Source organism: Lepidochelys kempii, chromosome 3, assembly GCF_965140285.1.
Source record: "Lepidochelys kempii isolate rLepKem1 chromosome 3, rLepKem1.hap1, whole genome shotgun sequence".
NCBI classification, from domain to species: domain Eukaryota; kingdom Metazoa; phylum Chordata; order Testudines; family Cheloniidae; genus Lepidochelys; species Lepidochelys kempii.
The window spans coordinates 76,611,127-76,637,080 of record NC_136382.1 but is presented as its reverse complement, the minus strand read 5'-3'; the positions used below and the strand labels follow the sequence as shown (position 1 = coordinate 76,637,080).

Here is a 25,954-nt window from a genome sequence, read left to right as displayed (position 1 = left end):
GAAAGCGAATGTCTGCATTCAAGTACACAAAAGGTTGTTATAACAGGGAAGGAGAAAAAAAATTCTCTTCATCCTCTGGGGATAGGACAAGAAGCAATGGGCATAAATTGCAGCAAGGGAGGTTTAGGTTGGACATTAGGAAATACTTCCTAACTGTCAGGGTGGTTAAGCACCGGAATAAATTGCCTAAGGAGGCTGCGGAATCTCCATCATTGGGGATTTTTAAGAGCAGGTTGGACAAACACCTGTCAGGGATGGCCTAGATAATCCTTAGTCCTGGCGTGAGTGCAGAGGTCTGGACTAGCTGACCTCTCGAGGTCCCTTCCAGTCCTACCATTCCATTCGGAATTTCCTTAGCCCATCTACGTCTGCCCTCAGAAATCAGGGGGACACAAAGTGCAGCAGAGAGCAGGGAACAGCCGCTGTCCCCGGGGCCAGGCGCTGCCCCAGCACACAGCGCCCCCCAGGCAGCCCGAGTCCGGCCAGCGGCGTGCACAAGGGGGTCCGGCGTTCCCTGTCTGCCCCACTCAGCCGCTCCCGCCTCCCCAGCGCAGCCGCCCTGCCGCCGACCCTGCCTGGCCCCCGCCCGCCGCCGCCTGACCCGGACACGCGCCCCCGGCCAGCCCCGCTCTCGCTGCCCCCGCCCGGCGGCGGGGCGGTTTCCAGGCGGAACCCGCCTGCGCGGGAACTGGCGCGCTCGGCAACGGGCGCCGCCGGTCGGCGGAGCCAGGACACCACCGGGCTCCTGCCGCCGCCGCCGCCTCCTTCCTCCTCCCTCCTCCCGCTGCTGCTGCTGCTGCCGGGCTGAGCGGCGGGGTCGTCGGCAGCGTGACACGAAGCAGCCGCCTCCGGACTCCTCTTCATGGCAGGGAACTTCTGGCAGAGCTCGCACTAGTGAGTGGCCCCCGCCCGGCCCGGGGCTGCCTGGAGGGGGGCGGGTGGCCGTGGGGCGCCTGGTCCGGCAGGAGGGGGCTCCTGGGGCTCGGCGCTGGCTGCGGGGGGGGGTTGTGTGCAGGGGCTTGGGGTAGGCTGGGCGCAGCTGTCCCTGTGGCCACGGTGCATCTGGGAGGGTTGGGCTCGGGGTTGTGGAGACCACAACAGTGTGGCCGGGGGCTTTTAAATCCACCCGGACGCTCGTTAACCCGGTCCTTTGCCCAGTCACTTCAGTTTGCTCCTGACTCCCTTCCCCCCCCTTGTTTCCACCGCGGTTTTTTGTTTGCTTTTTTTTTAAGTGAAGGCCATAGAAAGCTTATTAAACTTGTGTGGAAAGCTGTTAGGTGGGGGTGAGGGAGTTCTGTACTCGATTTGGGCAATGCCAATAATTTATGAATAATAATTAAAATACCTGTGTGTTGTTCTCACCCCCAGACCCGGGTTCTGACACATCCAAATTGTGGGCCAGAGAATGTGTTTTGGAAGATTTGAATTTTTTTTTAACGGACAAAACAAAATTAAAAAATAAGAACATTTTCGAAACAGTTGAGAAGGAGATCTAGAGCATGAAATTAAAACTTGTGACAGAAGGAAGAATAGTGTGATGGGAGGAAAATGTCTTTTAGCAAAATCAGGCACATGACCATATAAAATAGGGTTCATAAGGGACTTATGATGATTCATTGCTAATTAAAATGACTCAAATAGAAATATTTATAAACAAAAATAAGCACTTACCTGTTTTAGTAGCTAGAGTATATTGGTATCTATATAGTTAAACCAGCTGATCAGTTTCTCTGGCTTAGTAGCAATTTTCATAATACCTGCAGTTTAGTCATTTCCTTTCTCTTCTATTTTGTGCCTTACTCACTTGGCTACCCTGATTGTAATAATTGGGAATGTTCATGTACACACAAACGATTTACCAGTAAATCCACAACTTTCATCCCACTCTAGCCTATGTATACATAGGTGACCTTTCCATATTTATACATAGGATAAGCATGCAAAACTCATGACTGGACAAGCTCAAGAAGTATGACTATATGTAGGAAGTGGAAGTGGTTCAGTTAGACTCACACAGGTTAAGCATATGTATAAATATTTGTATGAAGCATGTGAGTAATCCCAATTGAAGTAGTCAGATTAAAAATGTTGGCAACTAATTAAAAAAGGTAATTGTAGCATCTGTGGAAGGCTAGCATTTTAAAGGGTTTTTTTGAGCGTTTGTATATTGGGGTTGCAGAAAAAAAGTCACAAATGCTCCAGGAATGGCTGTGTAAATACTCCCTTCACGTCTAATAATATTCTGCACCAAGGAGAGAGAGAGGAATTGAAAAGCCTTTCCTTGAAGGAAAGGCCCTTGAACTAAATATGCAAGATAGCCAAGAATGAACTGATAGAGTATCTCATTATTATACAAGAATGAAGAATGCAGATCAGTCCAGATTTGAGTATACAGAATTTTAAAAAGGCATATTTGATAAAAATATAGAATAAAATACATGAATAACTGACAATTTATCAGTTTTATAAACATTTTCAGCAACAAAATTAAAAGAAATCCTCTTACTTTTTGTGAGTATTTTTCCAAAAGCCTTACTTTAATGACCCTAATGAGTATTCATTTCACAAGAGTGCCTCTAGTATTGCAAGACTAGATTAAAGAGATACTGTCAGCCTGTTTGGTCCCCAAATGTAATCTGCAATCTAGTTGTGCTAAAGACACTACATAATGTTTGTGCGTAGTTTTTAAAAATTGCTTTCCCCCCCACCAGTTTACAATGGATTTTGGATAAACAAGATTTGTTGAAGGAACGCCAAAAGGATTTGAAATTTCTGACAGAAGAAGAATATTGGAAACTACAGATATTCTTTACTAATGGTAAAATGGTTTTATTTTTAGCTCGGCTGTTTAGCCCATATTGTATTTACCATGTCTGAATTCAGGTTTCAGTTGCTTAGAATATCAGTTTCTCATAACATCTTATATACATTCTCTCAACCTATTAAACACGTAACTTTAAGTTACAATCTTTTATAAATTATTCAGATTAGCTGTATTCTTAGTTGTATGAGGAGTTTTATAGATAAACTAGCTGCATATGTATTTCTCAGTTATGTTATGAAATTTCAAAAGTCTTCCTTCTTATTTTCAGGAAGTTTCTGTAAAGACAAAAAGAGGGAGGGCAAAAAAAGAAGCAAATTTATATGTAGAGGCTTAAAGGTTAGAATGTGGAGTTATTTAGGGCTTGATCCTGCAAGGTGCTGAACACTCTGGCCCTGACATTTAAGCACTGGAATAGTCCTGTTGGAGCAATGAGATACCTTTAAAAATCTGAGTAATGTAGGTGTTGCTGTACTCAGCATTGCAATGCCTAAGTCTAATTTTTAGAAGTGATTTAGGGCACATCCACACTTCAGAAAAAAAACAAACAAAAAATGTAGCAGTGAGTCTCAGACTGAGTCAACTGATTTTGGGCTTGTGCTGTGGGGCTGAAAATAACAGTGTTGGAGCCCGGGCTCTGAGATCCACCCCAGTCACCGAGTCAGTTGACTGAGGCTCTGAGACTCGCTGCTGCAGGATTCCCCCCCCCCCCCCCCCGCATTAATGAACCCTAAGTCACTTCTGAAAATGAAATTAGGCTCATAAATCAGTTAGGCATTGCAATGCTGAGCACAGGAACGCCTAAATAGCTTTAAAATCTGGGCTTAAGTGCTTTGTGTCATAAAGACCAGAACGTTTAAGTATCTTGCAGGACCAAGCCCTAAGGGAGAAAAGACTCTTAAACTAGCACTTTGTGCAAAGTGCTATTTAAATACTCTCTTTGAACCATCTTGTAAGATAGGTAACAGTATTTTCTCAGTTGTCTGGGAGGAGAAACTGAGACAGAAAGGTTTCAGAGTAACAGCCGTGTTAGTCTGTATTTGCAAAAAGAAAAGGAGTACTTGTGGCACCTTAGAGACTAACCAATTTATTTGAGTATAAGCTTTTGTGAGCTCAAATAAATTGGTTAGTATCTAAGGTGCCACAAGTACTCCTTTTCTTGAGACAGAAAGGTTAGTGACTTTCTTGAGGGCACTTATAGTCCTGGCATCTAACATGAACTCTATAACTCTAGTTTTCCATCCCCCACTTCTATGCTCAGATGCATTTCTCTTTGGCATAGCTATTCTTATTTACAATTACCAAGATTAAAGTACTCTGCAAAATCTGATCACAAATAATTTGGCTGTATTAACACTTGTATAGTACAAAATAACTGAGTGAGCACTCATGTTTATCTAATGAATTAACTATCCTAAAGTTCCTTGAGGACAAAGTAAAACAGTATTCTGATTTTGTAATGTAACAAGATTTAAAAGGACATTGATAGATTTATGAAAACTAAAATATTTTAAAAATCTTACTTTTTCCGTTGATGTTGCTTTTAGTGCTTCATTCCTCTCGGACAAAGAAAACAGACTAGTTACTTCCATTTTCTGGTGAAGATTACCAGCTGATTAAATGAATGTCAGTCACTTGTTTTGTTACATACTTTTTAAGTTAGGTTTTTTTAATCAGCTCTTACCATTGTCCAAAGAAGGACGTTTGTGACCACTTTCATCTGTAGGAGTGTGGACATTTACTAGAATTTATGTTCCTTTGGAGTAGACTAGTTTTCTTTTCTGGTTTTCATGCATTAGCACATGTTTCGGTTACAAGCTGTTAAGAAAAGTATTTCAACTTTAAACAGAAATGTTTTCATTTTTAAATCAAGTTTTTGAAATGGTTGTGAAAACACTTTTTAGTATTAAATTTTTGTGAAACATTGAAGCTAAACAACCTAATAACATTCTTTAAAATACTTCATTTGAAAGCTTCCATTTATAAGGTTTCTTTAGGCACTTATCAGTTAACTTTTTTTTTTTCTTTTCTAAATCTCACTTGGTTTCTCTCTCTGGTCACATATGGCCCAACCATTCCCTCCTACAGAAAAACCCCAGGGGAAGGGAAAATGAACTTATAAAATTCTGTGTGGCTTACTGCATGGATTTTTCTGATGCATCATCCCCAGTGTGAGGACACCAGCATGTAGTGAGATCAGGGGACACAATACTGTAATTGTGCAAATGTTCAAGATTCATTGGGAAGCTTGTGGATATTGAGGTATTTGTGCAGAGACATTTCATGTTGCAGCTTGGCTCCTTCCTTGGCAGCATTGCTTATTTATGAGCCTTGAGGCCATTGGCAGCCTGGCCTTAACTGTGCAATATGTGTGTTCTCTCCCTGAGGGAATGAGGAGGTCACAAGTCAGAGATAAGGACTTAGTTTTACTTTGAGTAATGTTAACACATGACATAATTTTTTCCTCTGCAAAATCTGCTGGGTAGCCAAAGAATAAGGCCATTAAGAGTGACTTTCCCTCAGGTTCATCCCACCTCCAGCCAGCCATGCCCCCAGTACCTTCACATTCTCAACTGGGAGCCGTTTAGGTCCTTGCATATGGGGAGAGAGCTTCTGTTGTCTGTGGGAGACAGTGGACAATGGCGCATGAGCAAACTAGACAATTACAAGTGCTTATATGCTTCTAATACAGTGTAAGATTCTAACAATGTTTAATAATTTAAACTGCTTGCTTTTCCCATCTGATACCACTGTTTGGTTTTTGCTGTACATGCTTAAAATATGTTGCGTGTAAACTAAATGACATAACTTGAGACCTCTGTATAAAAGGCACGATACTGATATGGCATTGCTTGCTCGAACTAACAGCAGAGAGAGAAATACAGGAAAAGTAGCATGTGTAATGTTTCATTCCATCGTTCTTTAATCCCACCTCTGCTCTGTATCCCAGACTGATGCATCTAATGTGCTTGGCACCTTTCCTTTGCCTGAGAGGCCAAATGAGCTACCTGCACAGCTGACACCAGGGCTGCTTCTTGGCCAGCTGGCAGAGAACACTTGTGATGGAGCAGCTGACTACTTCCTCTGGTCTTCCATCCCCTTTCCCTAGACTAAACATGTCACTTCTCCAACACCTGCTGCCTCTGCCAAATCCAGTGACCATGTTTGTTGGCAGCTTTATTCAATTTACAATGCATGTAAAAGTCAAGTTTAATTTAAAACATTTGAATTTTAGACTGTAAAATGGACACCCACATTTTACCCAGTGGAGGCTGTGTAGTATGTGGTCACCTTCCCAAGGGACATGCATAATTTGTGCATAATGGAGCAAATTGTCATCCTCATCTTTAAGAAAATGTCCAGTCCACATACACCACAGGCTGCAGCATGCATCCACTGTTATCAAAATGGCCTGCTGAAACATGGTCTCTGTGGAGTCAAACCTCTGAATTTAAAATGAGGGCTGTCTGACCACACTTTAGAACCCTTTCAATCCAGTTTCTCCCATGGGCCCCACGTAGTGTGCCCAATAAATGGTACCAATCATATTGAAACGCAACTTAAATATATTGTTCTTTTTTTTTTTTAAGTCATCCAGGCTTTAGGTGAACATCTTAAATTAAGACAACAAGTTATTGCCACTGCTACAGTCTACTTCAAGAGATTCTATGCCAGGTAGGACTGTTTACTATAATGGTACAAGAATAACGCGTTTGTTAGGCAGATTTTGATAGCCCTTTAAAAGTGCAATAATAAAATAAAAATGCCATTTTTGTTTGTGAATGGTGTAAAGCTTTTATGTTGATAATGTTAAACAGTTTTTACATTTCCAAAGCAAGTGTGGTGCTCTTAATACATTAATCTTTCTACGTGTGTAAAACAACGTATAATTTTGTTATGACATTTCAGATATTCCCTAAAAAGTATAGATCCAGTATTAATGGCTCCTACGTGTGTGTTTTTGGCATCCAAAGTAGAGGTATGATGTATTATAATTTTCTAATGTAAAACTATATGATATATAAGGGAGATGAAATATTTAAGGTTCTTAAGGTATTTTTTGTTTCCATGATTTGGGGGTTCAGACCTCTTTTTTTCTATGGATTTCTGTATCGCTTTAGCGTCGGAGAGAAAATGCCCAATGATTGCTGCTATTAAGTAGTACTTCATTTTTCACAATGTTGCCTGAGTTACTGGCCTGTTTTCTCAACCCTAAAGGATCTTGGAGATTTTGACAGACTGTTTAGATGATATTTTAATGTAGTTATTTATTTATCTTAAATTGTGCTGCTGTTCCGTAAAATCTCCATTTTTATGTGGTTCAGTTTTGTCTGTTATGTATAGAAACTGGTTAAATGTTTACTCCAATTTTCAAATATAATTGAAATTCTACTGTGTTTTTCACTGTATATGGGAAGGATTTACCACACTTTTTTTAAATTTCAATAGCAAATGCTGTAGCTCAGATCTTTATTTTAAGAAAAGTGTGCATAGTTGGATGGCAAAGGATATTGGTAAGGAGGAACCAATCTTTCCAGCTGAAGCTCCCTGACTTGAGTATGGCCAGGGTCAGCAATGCCTGAGATTTGTTATAATCTGGAGGATGTTCGTGGCCCTTTGTGAAATAAAATGGTCTCAGGTCATTCTTTGATAGATGTCCACACACACACGCACTCTGCTGATGTTACAGCTGGTTCAGCTGAACTCTTGTTAGCACTAGTGAAAGTCTTGGTGTAGACGAAGCTTTGGCAGCATCCTGTGTGTGCAGTTTCTTTTTATCACTGTGTTAATTTAATCTTCTGATAATGGCAGACAGAAATAATAGATACACAGTTTTAATTTACACAGTATTGGAAACACTGGGTGCCGCCAAAGCCTTGTCTATACTTGGGCTCCGACTGGTGTTAAGAGGGCAGCTGAACTGGTGTTAACACTGTTGGGAATGTTTCTGTAAAATTATTCAATGTAAATAAGGCCTTGTCTTCTCTGCTAATACTGCCAACAATAATGCATGAAGACTGAGCTAGCCTTGAAACATTACCAGTGGCTTTCTAGAACAGGGTTTCCTCTCAAACAAGATTGAGATGTATTGGTAGTGGGATGTTGGAGCTTGCAGTATGACTGCCTATTCTGTATGGGTACTATACATAAATTAAGTATTGTGAATGTGACATTTATGAGTATTAAATGTTTGTTACCATTCATTTTAATGAGAACAGTGGAGTAATTATTAAATGAAAAGTAACCTCTGTGTTGGTGTAGCTTTACTTAAATAATTAACTCATTCTGATCACCTAAACAGAAATTTAATAGGGAAGAAAATATTTAGTTAAAATGTAATGTAAAAAAAAAGTCTAGCAAGAAAACCCAGTGCTTTTAAACTGATAAAAGTGTGATCAAATGATATTTCAGCAAGTTCAATACTAACTGGGTCACCTCATTTACCGCTCTTCTTTGCTCAGGAATTTGGTGTGGTCTCAAACACAAGGTTGATTTCTGCTGCTACTTCTGTATGTAAGTGTAAATGATGTGTTTGTTATACTATATTAAGGAAGCTATTTTCAGGGGAGAGGAGATGTTCACTTTGTTAAGAAATAGTTTCTTATCAAATCATGAGGGATTTTTAACCTTGCTCCATAAGGGCAACTCATTTACATCGTCTGTGCTTTTAGGGGAAAAGACACCTGTTTGAAGTGTGTATGTGGAAGAAAAGGTCCTTTCTGTGTACCATTCTACACTGGTATCAATTCTGGTGGGAACATATCAGTCAAATCACAACTAAAAATAAGGAGCCATGATGATTATCCTAAATAAAGAAACCCTGAAAATCAGCTCTAGATTTCAATTCAAGCAACGGTGTAAATCAGAAGTGTTGGGCTTTATTTGTCCTTTTTATCACTATTAGCTTTCATAGAACTACTATTCTGTTTGAGATTTTTGATAGACCTAAATACTTTTTGTTTGTTGGAAAATTGCTAATTGCAAACACATTGTTATAGATTCAATTCATTTTCATAGGTCAAGCAAAAGATACTATTTCTAAGTTTTTATAAAGTTAAAATCTAATTAGAGAAAACACTTAAAAATTATTTCCCCTTATTCTCCTTTTCCGTTCTTTCCTATAACTTCCTCTCATTCCCTGAGGTCCTTAAACTAATGACTTATGCAGATGAATTCATGATCCAAACTAGAAGGCCCAGCTGCTCTCAGCTGATAATTTCTCACTACTCTGCTCTTCAAAATGTAGGTCAATGCATTCAAAACCCCACCTAGAACTTGAGAGGACAGGTGACTGGCTGCATTTGTAGCTTGTGTATGCAGTATATCACTCCATGAGGTTAGCCCTGTGACAGTTCCACCACCAGAAGATGAAACACTTCATCAATGCCAGCTGGAAGACCAAAGATCCCACCCCAAGAAACCCTAATGGTTGGGAGAGGAGGAGTTATTGCTGAACCAAAGTGACATCCATAATATTGTTTTCATTTTAAAAATAAACGATCTTCAGATTAGAATCTTAAAGTTTGTAGAATCCTGTATTTTGACATTTGGAAAAAGATTAAGCTTGTATATGATATGATCTTCTAAGGACTGACTTAAGTTACTGAAAAAATATTTATGTAGAATTCTGCGACTAAAAATACGTCAGTACTGCAGTTAGTAGGTTTGCCATTTTACATTAAAACCTTAGCAAGAGTGCAGATTTGTGTAATAACTTTGTGCATCAATGAGGACAGCAGATATGTATTTGATAAAGATACAGGAGTCTAAATTTAGTGTTAGCTTTCAGGGATCTTGCAATGCTTTTAAAAACAAAATACTCCACTGTTCTTGGGAGCACACATTGAGAGGGAGGACAATGCACAGGTGGCTTTTTCTTCAACCTCACTTTTGTATGTCTGTCTTCTGCCTGTGCCTCTGTTAGCAGAGCTTCTTCAGCAGCACAGGTTCAGCGGATTGGTATAGGACTTTGGAGAGGAGGGGAAAAAAGAGTTGAGTGGAAAAAATAGGAGATGCATAAAAGGAAACTAACAAAAAGGAAGACCTGCTAGTTAATTGAGACAGTTTGGTCCTTTGCACTTTGCGCAGTTGCTAGAGGCACTGAGGAGGCAGTGTACACTTCCCCTTGGGGAGAAGGCACCTTCAATTGATCTCTAGCAACCTCTTCACTCTACCCCTGCAGTTGAGTGCAGGAACAGCTCAATAGGGCGATGGCTCCAGCATGCTTTGGAAATCAAATCTTTTCCCCACAACTCTCCCAAAAAAAATTGGGATTCTTTTACCCCTACTTGCCTGAAAAAGCGTGGTGAGGAGATCTTTTCTGCCCAACTTCAGAGTCAATTAAAGAGCCATGATGAAAGGACTGTCCACTGATGGTGAACTGTAGTCTTGTTTCTGTTTGACACAGAGCAGTATAATTGACCTGCAACTGGGTCTGTTCCTAAAACTTGGCTTGGTCAAGCTATATTCTCCTCCACTTCTAATGCTGTTTTTCTCAGGCAGTGGTATACACAGGGTTCTCTTTTTAAAATTATTATAGAATTGTATTGTTTACATTAGTTTTTGGCTTCTTTACATTGTATATTGTTTCTTGTGTAAATTAAAAACAAGTAAATGAAGTTGCAGTAGTTTTCTGAATAAATAGTCCACATAATCATTGAGCAGTTCATTATTGTTTTTAATCTATTGAACAACTCAAAATTAAAATTACTCTTTTAATTTGAAACTAAAATTTCCATCTAGTGGTGTGATCCTACAGACAAAATTCACATGGAAGTATATGGAATGTGCATACATACCTAAGGACTTCAGGTTCAACCCTTTAGTTGTTCAGAGGGCTAGATCCTCCTCCTACTGATGTCAATGGTATAGTAGACTTCAGCCAGAATCAGGCCCTAAATTACTGTCTCTCAGTATTACAGGGAACACTGTCTGCTCAGAAAATGTTAATTGTTGTCCATTTTGTTCAGAGGGGGAGTTTCTAAAATAGGTTTAAAAATGCATGATCTGACAGAACTGACAGTCTTTATTCAAATAATACTTCATCTTTCAGGAATTAAACCACTGAGTTATACAATTGAGTTAATTCTCCTCTTCCAAGTAGGATTGTTCTTTATGTATAGCAGTAGATCGTTAGTGGCCAGATAAGAGGGTTTGAGGCTCTACATGCTGAAGAACTAATAGAAATAAGTAAAGAAGAATATTTGATTTAATTTTGTCATTATTTTTAATATATCAATCTCTTTTTACTACAGTGAAAACTAGGTTTTCTTATGCCTTTCCGAAGGAGTTTCCTTATAGGATGAATCATGTAAGTATGATATAACTCTAACGAATAAATACATAGACAAGCATGTGTGAGCAGGAATAAATTGTATGTCCTTCTTTGAGTGCTTGCTCATGTCCATTCAACTTAGGTGTGTGTGCTCGCCACATGCACAAGTTGAATGGGCATGAGCAACACATCTCGAAGAACACCAGTTACGGAAAAGGTAACTGTCTTTTTCTTACAGGTGGAACAGCTCTGTATCATAAATAAATCACAAATAAATAAATACCTACCAAATTCACGGCCATGAAAAATGCTTCACGGACAGTGAAATCTGGTCTTTTGTGAGCTTTTACCCTCTACTATACTGAATTCATGGGAGAGACCAGCATTTCTCAAATTGGGGGGCCTGACCCAAAGGGGAGTTTCAGGGAGGGTCGCAAGGTTATTTTAGGGAGGTTGTGGTATTGCCACCCTTACTTCTGCACTGCCTTCAGAACTGGATGGCTGGAGAGCAGCAGCTGTTGACTGGGTGCCCAATTCTGAAGACGGCACCCCCACCCCAGCAGCAGCGCAGAAGTCAGGGTGGCAATACCATCCCATCCCACCCTTACTTCTGCACTGCTGCCTTCAGAGTTGGGTGGCCAGAGAGTGGCAGCTGCTTACTGTGGGCCCAGCAGGCAGCAGTGCAGAAGTAAGGATGGCAATACCATACCACAACTTCTGCGCTGCTGGTGGTGGTGGCGGCTCTGCCTTCAGAGCTGGGCTCCCAGCCAGCAGCCACTGCTCTCCAGCTGCCCAGCTCTGAAGGCAGCGCTGCTACCAGCAGCAACGCAGAAGTAGGGGTGGCAGTACCACACCCCGCCCCCCCCTCCCCACACACAACCCTGGGTCAGGACCTCTATAATTGCAACACTGAAATTTCTGATTTCAATAGCTGAAATCATGAAATTTACAATTTTTAAAATCCTATGACCCTGAAGTTGACCAAAAATGACCATGAATTTGGTAGGACCCTAATCATTAATTTAGTGACCTGACTTGTGCGATTCTGGCTCTGCATGAATATTTAGCTCCTTTGCCTTTTTATTTAATTCATATGGCTACAACATATTGACTGTTTTATAAATGTAATGCATTGTACTATTTTGTAACGAGAGGCAATTAAATCTCAATTTGGGGCCCAACTGAGTGAAAATTGCACCAGGCAATCCTTTGGAAACAAGTTTTTTTTCAGGTCTTCCATGGAAAAGTAAGACATATTTTTTGTTAAGTAATTTCTAAGCAATATAGTTTCACTGTTGTTTCAAGGTTATTTCAAGCTGTTCACAATTAACTTTGAATTAGTTGTAGGGAAACTTTCTTTGGGTAACCCATGTCCATGCTTGCAGTTTCTTTATGAAAGAGTTACTTGTTGTATCACCTACTTTCCTTAAATTAGTAGAAAGAGAAATATTATAAAGGGAAGAGAGAAATAAAGTGGGACTGAATAAAATAGCAGTAATTATACAGCAGTTGGTTACTAAGTACACTGCTCCAGAGTAGATCAAAGTAATTCCAATTCCTGGGATACTCACCAGGCCTACACATGGGAACAGTTGGCTCATGTTAAATGTTTTTTATTTTTGTCCCCAATATTTAATCTGTAGTAAAAATCTGTCCCTCTTTCTACAACTCTTATTTAGACTTAAGAAATTTCCAAGTGTTGTGAAGGCAATATCTTTGGTAATGAAGCCCCACAATAATGAGGGGATTGGTACAGATTTTATTAATGTAATATATTTCTTTCAAATTTACTTCCTTTTAGCTTTTACTATCATATTCCCAAAGGCAAAGCATGTCTCCTTACAGTCTTGGCAACTGTGATATATAATAAGATACTACTAAATTCTAATCTCAATATAATTTTTCATTTTCATTTTTACTGCTCTCCAGCAGAGCTGGCCAGCCCAATGTTATATATTAATTCTTCTTTAGATCTTGATGTAGATCCCTGGGGGCAATGCTGTGCTGCTATTTTAGGATCAAACTCAAAGCCACATAAAAGTATAATATTGAACAGCACTGCTATTCTGGTTCTTGTTGAGTCAGCATTCAGTTTATAGAATTGTATGATGCATCAAGGATTGGTTACATGGAACCAATACCATGGGAAACTTCAGCATACCCAATCTCTTAGTAGATACCTCTGAAATTACTTATTGGTAATAAAATATGTGATTGGAGGCTGGTAACTGACGTTCCTATTTGCCACATAATTGTATTAGAAATGTTAAATGTCTTCTAGTTTAGTGTAATACAGTTAGTGCCATCATTATAGTTTCATAGCCTTTCTTAATATACAGGAAAATATTGCTTGCTTTAACTAAACAAATGCAGTCTAGTCCCCTTCTTATGATGCTAAGCCATCATCCTGAGTCTTGAATATGAGATATCTTGTCTTGATGTCTATAATTTATCAGAATATTTTAGTAACATTTTATACTCTAATATCCTATACATCTGTCAATATCCCAGATATCCTTTTCATTTCATTTCAGTCTTTGCTGTAAGGGTAGAGAAACTAAATCTACACAGGCGCAAGTGTCCTCAACTGTTTTTAACCTCCAATGAAGTTGGGGGCACTCAACCCCTTGAAAGATCCGTCCCCATGTGAACAAAGCAGCATAAGTACTGTAAATGAAATAGTCCACAGAACATATTCATAGAACAGTTAAATGAGAATACTTAAGTACACAGCAATGACAGAAAAAAAACCTGTCCTTAGAAGTGGAGTGGTTATTAAAATGATGAGACAGTTGACTAGCTAAAGATTATTTCTGTTGAGATATTTCTTAATTGGTTTGTAGTGTTTCTATAAAAAAAAATTTGGAATTGGTGAAAGCGCTGTGGAATGACTGGGGTTTCTTGCGCAATTCGTAGTATATAGGAATTCTTGTATGTAAAAAAATGTATTAGTCTGGATGCTGACTAACCCTGTATTCTCTTTCCTGTTAAGAGAAAATTGTTGCTTAATTATATTTTTAATTCTTTGCAGATATTAGAATGTGAATTCTATCTTTTAGAATTAATGGTAGGTGTCTTTCTTTCTCTTACTACCAGATTAGTTTATTTTTACGGAAATAATATGTATGGAGCTGCCATTTGTTTGTTCAACCTGAGTTTCATTGTTGAGGTTCTTATTGTCCCCTTTTCTCAATTAACTTTTGTGTTTTCGAATATGTGGAGGTTAGCGACCCCCTGTATATAGGTTGCTTACCATTTTGCACTGTAAAGATTCTAGTGATCATTTTTGAAAAACTCGAATATTTCCATTATGTGCAGAAGGACTCTAAAATTTAACAGGGTGAAGACCCTAGGGTCGGAGATAGAGATGTATCTTTTGTACCAAGAAATTCTGTTCAAGTTTGGCTGAGAGAAACTTTTGAAAGTCACCATTTTCCTTTCAACTAAACTTTGGCAGTGTGCCAAAATAATAACTGAATGTGAACATTCAAATTCTCACAGTGCAAATCTGAAGATAAATTCATTAATATTTGTGAAGCATTCAGATATTAGAACATTAGTGTTCTAGAAAATACCACAAGGAAATTAATAATTATGTATTCATTGCAGGAGTTGGATGGTGTCCTGTTAAGACAGGGCCACAGTTGATAATGAAGATAAAAATAAATATTGAACATCTGCCTCATTCCCTGAACATTGTCCATTTTGTGCATTGAATGAGGCAGGGGTCCTGTGGAACGGTACAATCATGTAGTTAACTTTTTGTGCTCAAATAGTATGTGATCATGTAACTAGAGACTCTAGCATGATGCTGTGCAGGAGGCCGAATTAAGGTTGCATAGGGAACCTAAAATCTGACATTTCCTAACTTTTGAATGCCTAACTCTACAACCTAAATAATGTTGTTTTAACATAGGTTTTCAAATATGTAATTGTATACATTTGTAATGCTGCCACTACCTGTATCCAGTACTATAAAGCACTTAAACGTACCAAATACAGGTGAGCAGTTCTTGGAGTTGCCAAAATACTAAATAATTTATTTAGTGTCTGCATCTTCAGAGCATCACACCAGTATTTAGCTAACTTGAGTCTTTGTTAGGGTTGTTTGGGGGTTATCTTAATTTTTATAGTGGAGGAAGAGAAACTGAGGCAGGGAGATTAAGTGACTTGTCCCAGGCTGCAGAGGGAGTGGGCTCAGATAACTATTCTACACCTCAGATAACTAGTGCCAGAAAGAGGAGCCCTTTTAAATGCATGATAAGGATATGAAACATAGGTTAATTTTTGTAAATATGCAAGAACAAATAGGTTTCAGATTAACAACCGTGTTAGTCTGTATTCGCAAAAAGAAAAGGAGTACTTGTGGCACCTTAGAGATTAGTCAATTTATTTGAGCATAAGCTTTCGTGAGCTACAGCTCACTTCATCGGATGCATACTGTGAAAACTGCAGAAGACATTATATACACAGAGACCATGAAACAATACCTCCTCCCACCCCACTCTCCTGCTAGTAATAGCTTATCTAAAGTGATCACTCTCCTTACAATGTGTATGATAATCGAGTTGGGCCATTTCCAGCACAAATCCAGGTTTTCTCACCCTTCGCGCCCCCCCCCCCCCCCAACTCACTCTCCTGCTGGTAATAGCCCATCCAAAGTGACCACTCTCTTTACAATGTGTATGATAATCAAGGTGGGCCATTTCCAGCACAAATCCAGGTTTTCTCACCCCCGCCCCCTTTTTTCCAAAAACCACACACACAAACTCACTCTCCTGCTGGTAATAGTTTTTTTGTTTTAAGATATGAAGGTCGCTATCTTAAAACAAAAAACTTCAAATCCAGACTCCAGCGAGAAACTGCTGAATTGGAATTCATTTGCAAATTGGATACTATCAATTTAGGCTTAAATAGAGACTGGGAGTGGCTAAGTCATTATGCAAGGTAGCCTATTTCCCCTTGTGTTTTCCTACCCCCCCTCCCCAGACGTTCTGGTTAAACTTGGATTTATGCTGGAAATGGCCCACCTTGATTATCATACACATTGTAAGGAGAGTGGTCAGTTTGGATGAGCTATTGCCAGCAGGAGAGTGAGTTTGTGTGTGTATGGAGGTAGGGGGTGAGGAAACTTGGATTTGTGCTGGAAATGGCCCACCTTGATTATCATGCACATTGTAGGGAGAGTGGTCACTTTGGATAAGCTATTAGCAGCAGGAGAGTGAGTTTGTGTGTGTGTGGGGGGGGGGGGGGCGGGCGGAGGTTGAGAGAACCTGGATTTGTGCTGGAAATGGCCCAACTTGATTATCATACACATTGTAAGGAGAGTGATCACTTTAGATAAGCTATTACCAGCAGGAGAGTGGGGTGGGAGGAGGTATTGTTTCATGGTCTCTCTGTATATAATGTCTTCTGCAGTTTCCACAGTATGCATCCGATGAAGCGAGCTGTAGCTCATGAAAGCTTATGCTCAAATAAATTGGTTAGTCTCTAAGGTGCCACAAGTACTCCTTTTCTTTTCAAGAACAAATAGTTATTTTAACAATGTTTGAAGTTACTGCAGCAATGAGATGTCCCAAATTCCCTGTATTTGACTTTCGGTGTTTTTGTAACAGGAGAAATATTTCTTTTCTTGAGAAAGAGGTGTTTTGAATATTGGTGTTCTGTGCTGTGCTTAGGAACAGTCTCTGATCTTGAGAATTAATCAGACCTTAATTGCAACTGACTTTATTTACATGCATCTGACAAAGTGGGTATTCACCCACAAAAGCTTATGCTCCAATACGTCTTAGTCTATAAGGTGCCACAGGACTCTTTGTCGCTTTTACACATCCAGACTAACATGGCTACTCCTCTGATATTATTTACAGAAAGTTACTTTTTGTGACAATTAACATTTTTCCCCTGTAACAATGTACATGCAATATTTGATTTCAGCTTTTGTGTGTAGCACATATTCACTGACACAGCCCTCCAGTGTTGCATACCTATAACCAGTGATGAGCTGCCAAAATCTTAACAACCCGTTCCCTTCTCCCCCCACGAGGGGGACATTGCCCACCCCGGCCCCCCAGGACTCCTGCCCCATCCAACATCCCGTGTTCCTTGATGCCCCCCCCCGGACCCCTGCCCCATCCACCCCGTCCCCTGACTGCCCCCAGAACCGGGCAGGAGGGTCTTGTGGGCCACCGTAGTGGGTGCCCACCCCGCCCCTAAGAGCCAGAGGGACCTGCTGGGGGGCGAGGTGGGGAGTCCTGGTGGTGCTTACCTAGGGCAGCTCCCAGGCAGCATCCGGCAGGTTCCTCTGGCTCCTAGGGGCGGGGTAGTGTAGCGGCCGCTCCCCACTAATCACATCAAAAGCGGCTCCTTAGGCGCAGACTCCGTGGGTGCTCCGAGTCTGCAGCAGCCATGGGGAAAATTTGGTGGGTGCTCCCCACCCCGTGCCCGGCCCCAGCTCACCTCACCTCCACTCCGCCTCTGCCTCCTCCCCTGAATGCGCCACCCCGCTCTGCTTCTCCGCGCCCCCCTGGCTTCCCGCAAATCAGCTGTTCGCACGGGAAGCCTGGGAGGGCTGAGAAGCAGGTGGCGGCTTCGCACTCAGGCCCAGGGTGGCAGAGGTGAGCTGGAGCGGGGAGCAGTTCCCCTGCGTGCCCCCAGGGTTACCTGCTGCAGCACGGGTGGCCCTCCTCGCGCCCCCCGACCCCAGCTCACCTCCACCTCCCTGGGCCTGAGCACGTAGCTGCCGCTTGCTTCTCAGCCCCCTTCCCCTCCACCTCCCTGTTCCTGCGCGAACAGCTGACTTGTGGGAAGCCGGGGGGTGGGGGGCGGAGAAGCGGAGCAGGGTGGCGTGTTCAGGGGAGGAGGCAAAGGCGGAGCGGAGGTGAGCTGAGGCCGGGCGTGGGGCGGAGAGCTGCCAGTGGTTGCTCTGCACCCACCAAATTTTCCCCTTGGGTGCTCCAGCCCTGGAGCACCCATGGAGTCTGCGCCTAAGGCGCCACTTTTGGCTGGTTGTTAAATTTAGAAGCCCTTTTAGAACCGGTTGTCCCTCACGGAACAACTGGTTCTAAAAGGGCTTCTAAATTTAACAACTGGTTCCAGTGAACCGGTTCCAGCGAACCAGCTCCAGCTCACCACTGCCTATAACTAGCTATTGTTGGGAGGCGAGGGGGGTCTTTGTTCTTCCTTGTACACTCCAACCTTAAGAGAGAGTAAGAAAATTCAGAGCTGTTTAGACTTTTAAAACCAGTGTCCGTTATTTGGCAAGCTTCTCATGTATGGTATTATTTAGTGACAGACTCTTTTCTGGCAGCGTTCTGAATTTTCAGTTGGGAATTATGGGTTTGTAGGCAAATAAGGTTTCAGTGAGCTGAAGATGTGGCACTTTTCTTTTCCCTTAGAGAGGCAAAGGATGTTGACAGACTGGCAATCAGTCTATATAATGGTATTTTAGAGAGAGAGTGCTTCCCTCATTATCCCAGAATTAGGGTGTCATGATGCTAAAATATATAAAACTGAAAGGGGAGAAAAAAAGATTGTTAAATCAATGTTTATAATGCAAACTGATGACGGTGTATTTTCTATTAGAATTATAATTTGATTTTTTTAAACTTGTTTCTAGGATTGCTGTTTGATAGTGTATCATCCTTATAGACCTTTGCTCCAATATGTGCAGGATATGGGCCAAGAAGACATGCTGCTACCCCTCGCATGGTAATAAAGACAAAGGTTAATAATACTAGTGCATTCTTTCAGTAGGAAAGCTAACTTGAAAAAATAAACTTCAGAGATGGTCAAGTACAAGTTGGTTTGGCCATGTCTAAACACAAAGTGGCAGCAATTTATTGATGTACGTGTGTCTACACAGGGGTTGACGGTGTAACTATTCTGGTTTCAAACTGATTTTAAACTTGTGTGTAGACCAGAACTAGTGGCACGGTGCCTGCCCTGCTAAATAATGAACACTGAATAGAGATGCTCTTTCCCTGCTAATGTGAGAGCTTTTTGTTGTACCTTGTCATAGTAGAACATGTCAGAAGTAGTATACAGTTGATCTGTTCTTTTAGATCTGTGATTTTCAAACTTTTTAGGCTGCGTACCCCTTTCCAAATAATGTAGTCTACACCAAGTGCCTCCATCTGAGATAGGCAGAGTCAATGTGGGTGGGTGGGGGGTCACGGGCAGAAATCTGGAATGGCACTCCATTTAGCAATAGCTTCTAGAGGATTTCAAACTGAGGTGTGTGCCCCCCCCCCACAGAGACATGGAGGAAGATTCAGGGGAATGAGTAACGACGCTAGGCGGTTTGGGCCAGCCCTGCGCAGTGGGGCTCGGGGAGGGAGTGCCAGCTCCACCCCCTGACTCACTTCAGCAGGTCACCCACCTCTCGGGGTTGGGGGTGTGCAACCAAAAATGGTAACTCAAAGGTGGGGCTCAACTCATTGCAACCTCCCTCCCGACAGGCTGGGTGGCCCACTAAGGTGAGTCAGGCATGGAGGTGGTACTCCCTCCTCAAGCCCAGCAGTGAGGCGCTGGCCCAAGTCGCCTGGTATTGCCGCTCGCCCTCCCCCAGAACTTTTCTCAGTGCCCCCCATTATGGGTATGCTCCCCATAGTTTGATAACTTCTGTACTAAATAAAATGCATTGTCTGCCATTACAGGATTTTTCTTGTATACCCCATGATGAGAGCTTGTATACCCCTAGAGAGATTCATACCCCAGTTTGAAAACCACTGTTTAGATTAACAAAGCTTTCTTTTTAAAATAAAAATAAAATAGGCAATAAAAAATTTAGTCTGTTACTCTGGACTGTCTAGTAGAAGCCAAGAGCTCCTGAATTATAACTTATTATAATTTATTGTATATATTATTATTATATAACTAATTATAACTTAAACTCAGACATGGACTCCCTCCATAGCTTTGAACACACTACTTACTCTTTTTGCCCTTGTTTCCTCCTCCGTAAAACGAGGATTATAATACCTCACAGGAGAGCTGTGAGGATTGGTTGATGCTGACAATTTTATGATGCATCTTCAAAATATTTTGCAAAGCAACAATTTATTAGGAAGCAAAATATACTTCACATAGAGTGCTTAGAAGCAAACCATTACTATGATCACCTGGGAATGAATCAAAAGATTCAAGATTAGAAGTGTATGTACATGGATACATTTCAGAGTAGCAGCCATGTTAGTCTGTATCTGCAAAAAGAAAAGGAGGACTTGTGGCACCTTAGAGACTAACACATTTATTTGAGCATAAGCTTTTGTGAGCATAAGCTTTCCGATGAAGTGAGCTGTAGCTCACGAAAGCTTATGCTCAAATAAATGTGTTAGTCTCTAAGGTGCCACAAGTCCTCCTTTTCTTTTTACATGGATACAGATATTCATGATTTTCCCCACCTTTATTTCTGACTGTCTTAATGTAAACAAATTCCTCCTAACTTTTAAAATAGACAGTAACTTCTGAAGTAAAATGAGAATAAAGGTGAACAACAGAGTGTTTACTACTTTTGTTTGCACAGGAGGATAGTGAATGACACATATAGAACTGATCTTTGTCTACTGTACCCTCCCTTCATGATAGCCCTAGGTAGGTAATAAGTTCAACTATTTCACTGTATCTGAATGGTTTCATCTTTCATAGTGTTCCATGAATGGGCATTTCTTAGCAAATTCACTGTACTAAAGAATGTTGATTTGTTTATCCCCACCATCTCCTTCAATTAGCACTTCAGATGTTATTGATGGTGCAGTCATATGGCTTGAAAATCTTGCAAGAAACCGGAAAGCTTGATTGTGAGCTTAATCCTTGAAAACTATGTCTTGGAAGTGTTGTAGAATAGACAGTGGTAAAGGGAGGCAGAAACCCTCAATTATAAAGAAGGAAATAATAGTAGAAAATATATTCTGAAAATTAATCTTTTAACAAACTAATCTTTGTTCAGTAGACATGTCCCTACACTTATTTTACTTTGCAGCTTGCCTGCATGTGGCCTGTGTTGTCCAGCAGAAGGATGCAAGGCAGTGGTTTGCTGAGTTGTCTGTTGATATGGAGAAGGTATTTTTTTTCTTACTTGATACATACTGACTAGAAAGCTATGTCATTAATATTATAAATTGATATTTTGCTTGCCTATCATTTAGATTTATACTCTTGTTAGATGATACACACTATGCATTGTTAAACGTAGGCAGGAGTTGGATGGGAGACATCTCAAAAAACCCAGATATTTCAGAAAGAGGACTTGGTTATTCAGCGCATAGCACTCTGTCCGCTGAGCCAGTTGTCAAGCACAGAGTGCTTCTGGAGTTGTCATTTTTCAGATGAAACCTAAAACTGAGCTCTTGTTTAGTTGTGGTCATGAAATAGCCTATGGCATCTTTCACAAAATAAAGGTGTTAGCCCAAGCATTCTGGCCAAACTCCAGTGTGGGCAATTCTGCCTAATTCTTTCTGCAGTAGCAGTTGCTTACTCACCATTCTTATTTTTAATATAGCTGTTCTGTACTTTCCAAAATGTTTTACACACAGCAAATCTTTCTGGATGAAAAGTACTATGACCCCAATTAATTAAAGCACTTAAGCTTATGCTTTAGAGCTTTGCTGAACCAGGCTATATGAATTACACTTTTGGGCTTGACTGCACAGCACAGTTGCAGTGTGTTGTGCATACCAGTGTAAGGTAAAATGAGCTGAACACGACAGGGAGTACAGGGGGAAACTACTCTGTACCAAGGGGTGGTGCTATGTAGCTACCAAGTTACTCCTGCTGCTGAACATATTTGTGTGTATTTAGACTTCCCAGTTCTGATACGAATAACAGTCTAGGCTTAACAGTTCACATCACCAGACTCCTTAGTCAATTGTGACTGATTTCAGAGATGTGTGTTGCTTCCATGGTGCTTAATGCTTTATCTAAACTCAGGTTTTGTTTGTTTGTTTTGTTTGTTTTTACTATCTGCCAACATGAGAGCCATACATCACATGCAGTCCTTGCTTAGTAAAAATACTGCACTAGAAATTCATATTTGTAGAGGTTAGTAGGAAGAGAGGGGAGAGCTAAGATGGCCACAAAGCAAAAAAAAGTGGTATGAATAAAAAAAATTACAAGAGGTGAAAAAAATAAAAAATTGGTAGACAGTACTTTGGCAAACACAAGAGCAGCTGTGGGAAAGTTACAGTTCATAGGACAAAATACTTGTGCACTGGTCAGCCCCTTCCCTCCTTCAGGGTACCTAAACCAGTGGTTATGAAACCTTGGTCCACGGAACACCTGTGGTCTGCAGACCACTTGCTGGGTGATCCATGGTGAGCTGGCTGGTTATATGCTACTGCCTATCCTGTTTACCAGCTGCTAAATAGCCTTAAAAGAAGCTAAAAATACATAGCTAATATTATTTTTCCATGTAACAGGTGGGATGTTTAGTTTTTGATGGGGAGAAAAAAAAGTGGTTTGTGTAATTCTGAATGGGAGGCAAAGTGGCCCAAGAGACGCACTCTCTTTGCAGTATCCTAGAAATGCAGGGCTGGAAGGGGTCTCGAGACATCAAGTCCAGCCCTCTGTGCCTGAGGCAGAACATGTGAATCTAGACACCATCCCTGACAAGTGTTATGATGTAATTTACCCTAAGGAAAAGCTTTAGAACCCCTAAGCTAGACCAAGACCCTCTCAGCTATCTGTGGAAATAGTTAAGATTGCTAAATTGTTGAGACTGATGTGAAAGCCACTCTGATATAGAGAAAGCATCATATTTACATTTTGGTTGGTTGATGGCTACACATTTGTATCGGTAGTGATGAACACAGAACCACTATCGTATCTGATCTCAAATATCTCTTTCTAATTAGATTTTGGAAATAATCAGGGTCATTCTAAAACTGTATGAACAGTGGAAGAACTTTGATGAGAGGAAAGAAATGGCTACTATTCTTAGTAAGATGCCTAAACCGAAACCACCTCCAAACAGGTACTATACAGTTTTTACTTTTCTTTTTTCATACCACTTCATATATTGTACAATGTCTTAAACTAGACACTTCCTCTTAAAACACAAGTGAATATTTCATTAGGGGCATAGTAAATACAGTATGTTTACAGTCCAGATCTTTCCATGATAGACTCACTCCTGTCTACTAGTTTGGGAGCCATGAAGAAGAATTGCTTCTGGTTGATGAGAATAGTTTTAAACATTTTATTGTTAGTTTTTCTGACTAAAGTCATTTAATGGGAACTTCGTTTACATGAGTTCACCATAACTAGGAAGGCCTGACTGCTCAGAACTGCATGTAAAATTTGCTCTTGTAGATACTGTGATTGGGTGTTGTGTAAATTGACAATCTGCACATGCAAATCACCACTAAGGTGCAAATATGTAAGCTTAATTATGGTAACTGCAGAAGTAAACTGGGTGCACAACTGGACATTTTTTTTGCATGTGCAATTTTGAAAATCAAGTCCTTCAAGTGCTGGCTGTTTTGCATGCTTTCTAGTGGAATTAATTTATTTAGACCTAGTTATCAAAACAGTGGGTTTTTGATTGCATAGAGTTAGGAAAGGCAAAAAAAAATGCTTTGAATTTTGTGTCTAAAGATTCTCTATTTCAAGAGGTTTTTAGTACTGTCTTCTATTGCACAATAGTTCTTCCTTTCTTAAAAGCTAGCAATGTAACTAATATACATTTTGTATCTGAAATATGTATTTCTCCCTCTAAACAGTGAAGGAGAACAGGGTCCAAATGGAAGTCAGAACTCCAGCTATAATCAGTCTTAAGACATTCCAAAGAACTTTATTATGGACCACTTTGGATCAAGACATACTGGGATCTTAATTGTGTTCATGAAATGGACAGAAGGTTTTAATAACGTCTTTGACAAAGAACTTGAAGAATAAATGGCTTGTTTCTATCAAGCGTGTTGAAAGCTTTTTCTTTAAAATTGCATGAACCCCTTTAACACTGGAACTACTGTATTAGCAAGATTTCTCAATGTAAGGAATTCAGAAGTTTTGAACAGAGCTTCAAAAGATTCACACATCCACTTCAGTATTAATAGTTTTGTTTGCTTTCAGAAAAATGTAGGTTGCCATTAAAGTGAAGATTATTTTTTAAACTGCAGTAATGAAGCCTGTCGAGTGTAACCATATTAATGGCCCTGTGTCTTCATCATTTTGTTTATTACTGAAGGAGGATGGTGTATAAATCTTGTCATTTACCGAGTTTGTTTTATAGCTAAGGAATATTATTAAAAAAAAAAAACTAATCTTTCAGCAACAAAGGCTGCAAAAACCTGTAAAAAATGTTACGAGTTTCAGTAAAACCAGTGCAGGAAAGAAATTAAGTTCCTCTTCTGGACTAAAAGGATGCTGTTTTACTCAGTACATGGAGCTCAGATATTTTTCCACAAAACCTAGTAGCCCAGCTTACCAGAAAAGTGCAATATGTATAGTGGACATTTGAGGGGGAAAAAAAAGTTTTCACCATTTCAAATATTAAAGTTTAAATTATTTGCAAGTACTATACTGTGCAATCAAATGTTTTAGAAGCACGTAATCATATTTGGATAATATTGCTATCTTTTTATTGTGGATTTTTTTGGTACAAAAAGGTATACACTGTTAGTCTGCCTTCATGTTATGAATGAGATTCTGTAGAAGTTTACTGAAAGGAGTAAGCTTCATCCTGGCTGTTTTAAAATGTGACTAAGAGTAGCTCTTGAGAATTACTGCAATGGGATTCTTTTGTTACCTACTTGCTGGACAAAATGAGTTTCCTTCAAACCATGGGCTGTACCCTACATGCCTGAGTCATGCAGAACTCCCACTCAAGTCAAGATTTGGCCCTAAAGATTTTAATGTTTTGTCCCCCTTGCCCAACAGCTTGCGTACTATTTAATTCTCAACTGAAAATGCTGATTTGCCCACAAATAAAAGTTGAATGAGAAAAACTGAAGTCTAATAGCTTTTTGTCCAATCTAAATTTTTTCGCAAAGCATAGTAACACATTACACAGGTCTAAAGTATAGACAATAAGTGCTTGAAAAACCTGGCCCGATGGACCTTGTTAATTCTAAAACTTGACCATTTAAAAACCACCTTACTTTTCTGTAATCCTCTACTGGACTCCTCATTCAAAGATGCAACCCAAAAGGTGGTTTTGTATGCAGTTAATGAGGCTAGTTGCACTTATTCAAGTTTTTTTTTAATACAACATTTAATGCAAATTATTAACACTTTATACTGAGAAAACAGGCATTTTAGCCTTATTACTTTTGTTGGTAAAGACACTTGGTCCTTCTACTCTTGAAAATTGACATGTTGGTTTTGACCCTTGAAACTTAAACAGTATTGTTTGTAATGAGGACATGAGTAGGAATAAATCAATGCAAAATGACAATGATTGTGTGTAGTTCTTAACACTGATTGATTATTCCTGAACTAAAGCTTTACTGAGGTAGTATTCCTCAGTAGTAGCTGTGTTAATAAGTATTTTACATAATCTACAGTTTTAATACAATGTGTTAGACTAGAAAGTTAACCATTTGTTTTCAAAACTTCTTGCTTCTGCATGTAAATGTTTTCATGATTATAGTGGTGAAAGTATTTTTTCCATATAGTTCTAAAGAGTTCACTAATTGCATTAGACAAGTATCACTTCTCTGCTAGTCCTCAGAGCTAAAACGCCATTACACTGTTACCACAGATACAAGAAAATGGTGACCAGAAAATCCCTACCCAAATGTGGGGGTAGGGGGGATAGGAGGAGAAACAGTATAACAGGTTATAATGTAAAATAGCTCTGACTGTTAAGATATGGTAGACTGACCTCAAAAAGAAACTGTATCCACCCCCACAATAAA

The 25,954-nt window shown here is 40.1% G+C and overlaps 1 protein-coding gene and 1 long non-coding RNA gene across 3 annotated transcripts; one reads left to right on the top strand and one right to left on the bottom strand.

The window, feature by feature from the left end:
• Positions 1-731: 731 nt before the first annotated feature.
• Positions 732-25,491, top strand: CCNC (cyclin C). 2 transcript variants are annotated; one of them, XM_073336849.2, is made up of 12 exons: positions 732-894; positions 2,712-2,818; positions 6,412-6,496; positions 6,731-6,800; positions 8,284-8,335; positions 11,077-11,132; positions 14,128-14,163; positions 18,715-18,806; positions 20,623-20,690; positions 21,079-21,158; positions 22,949-23,067; positions 23,816-25,491. In XM_073336849.2, the coding sequence occupies exons 1-12, from the start codon at positions 863-865 to the stop codon at positions 23,868-23,870; spliced, it is 852 nt and encodes a 283-aa protein (XP_073192950.1). In that variant the 5' UTR covers positions 732-862; the 3' UTR covers positions 23,871-25,491. The 2 variants fall into 2 exon arrangements, with proteins under 2 accessions (XP_073192950.1, XP_073192951.1); XM_073336850.2 differs by lacking the exons at positions 732-894; positions 6,412-6,496 and having other exon boundaries at positions 2,759-2,818.
• On the bottom strand, positions 2,508-5,434 carry LOC140908881 (uncharacterized). Its single transcript, XR_012158007.2, has 3 exons — positions 5,381-5,434; positions 4,345-4,639; positions 2,508-3,099 (listed from the first exon to the last, which is right to left on the bottom strand). It is a non-coding gene; the product is annotated as an uncharacterized LOC140908881 (long non-coding RNA).
• Positions 25,492-25,954: the final 463 nt, after the last annotated feature.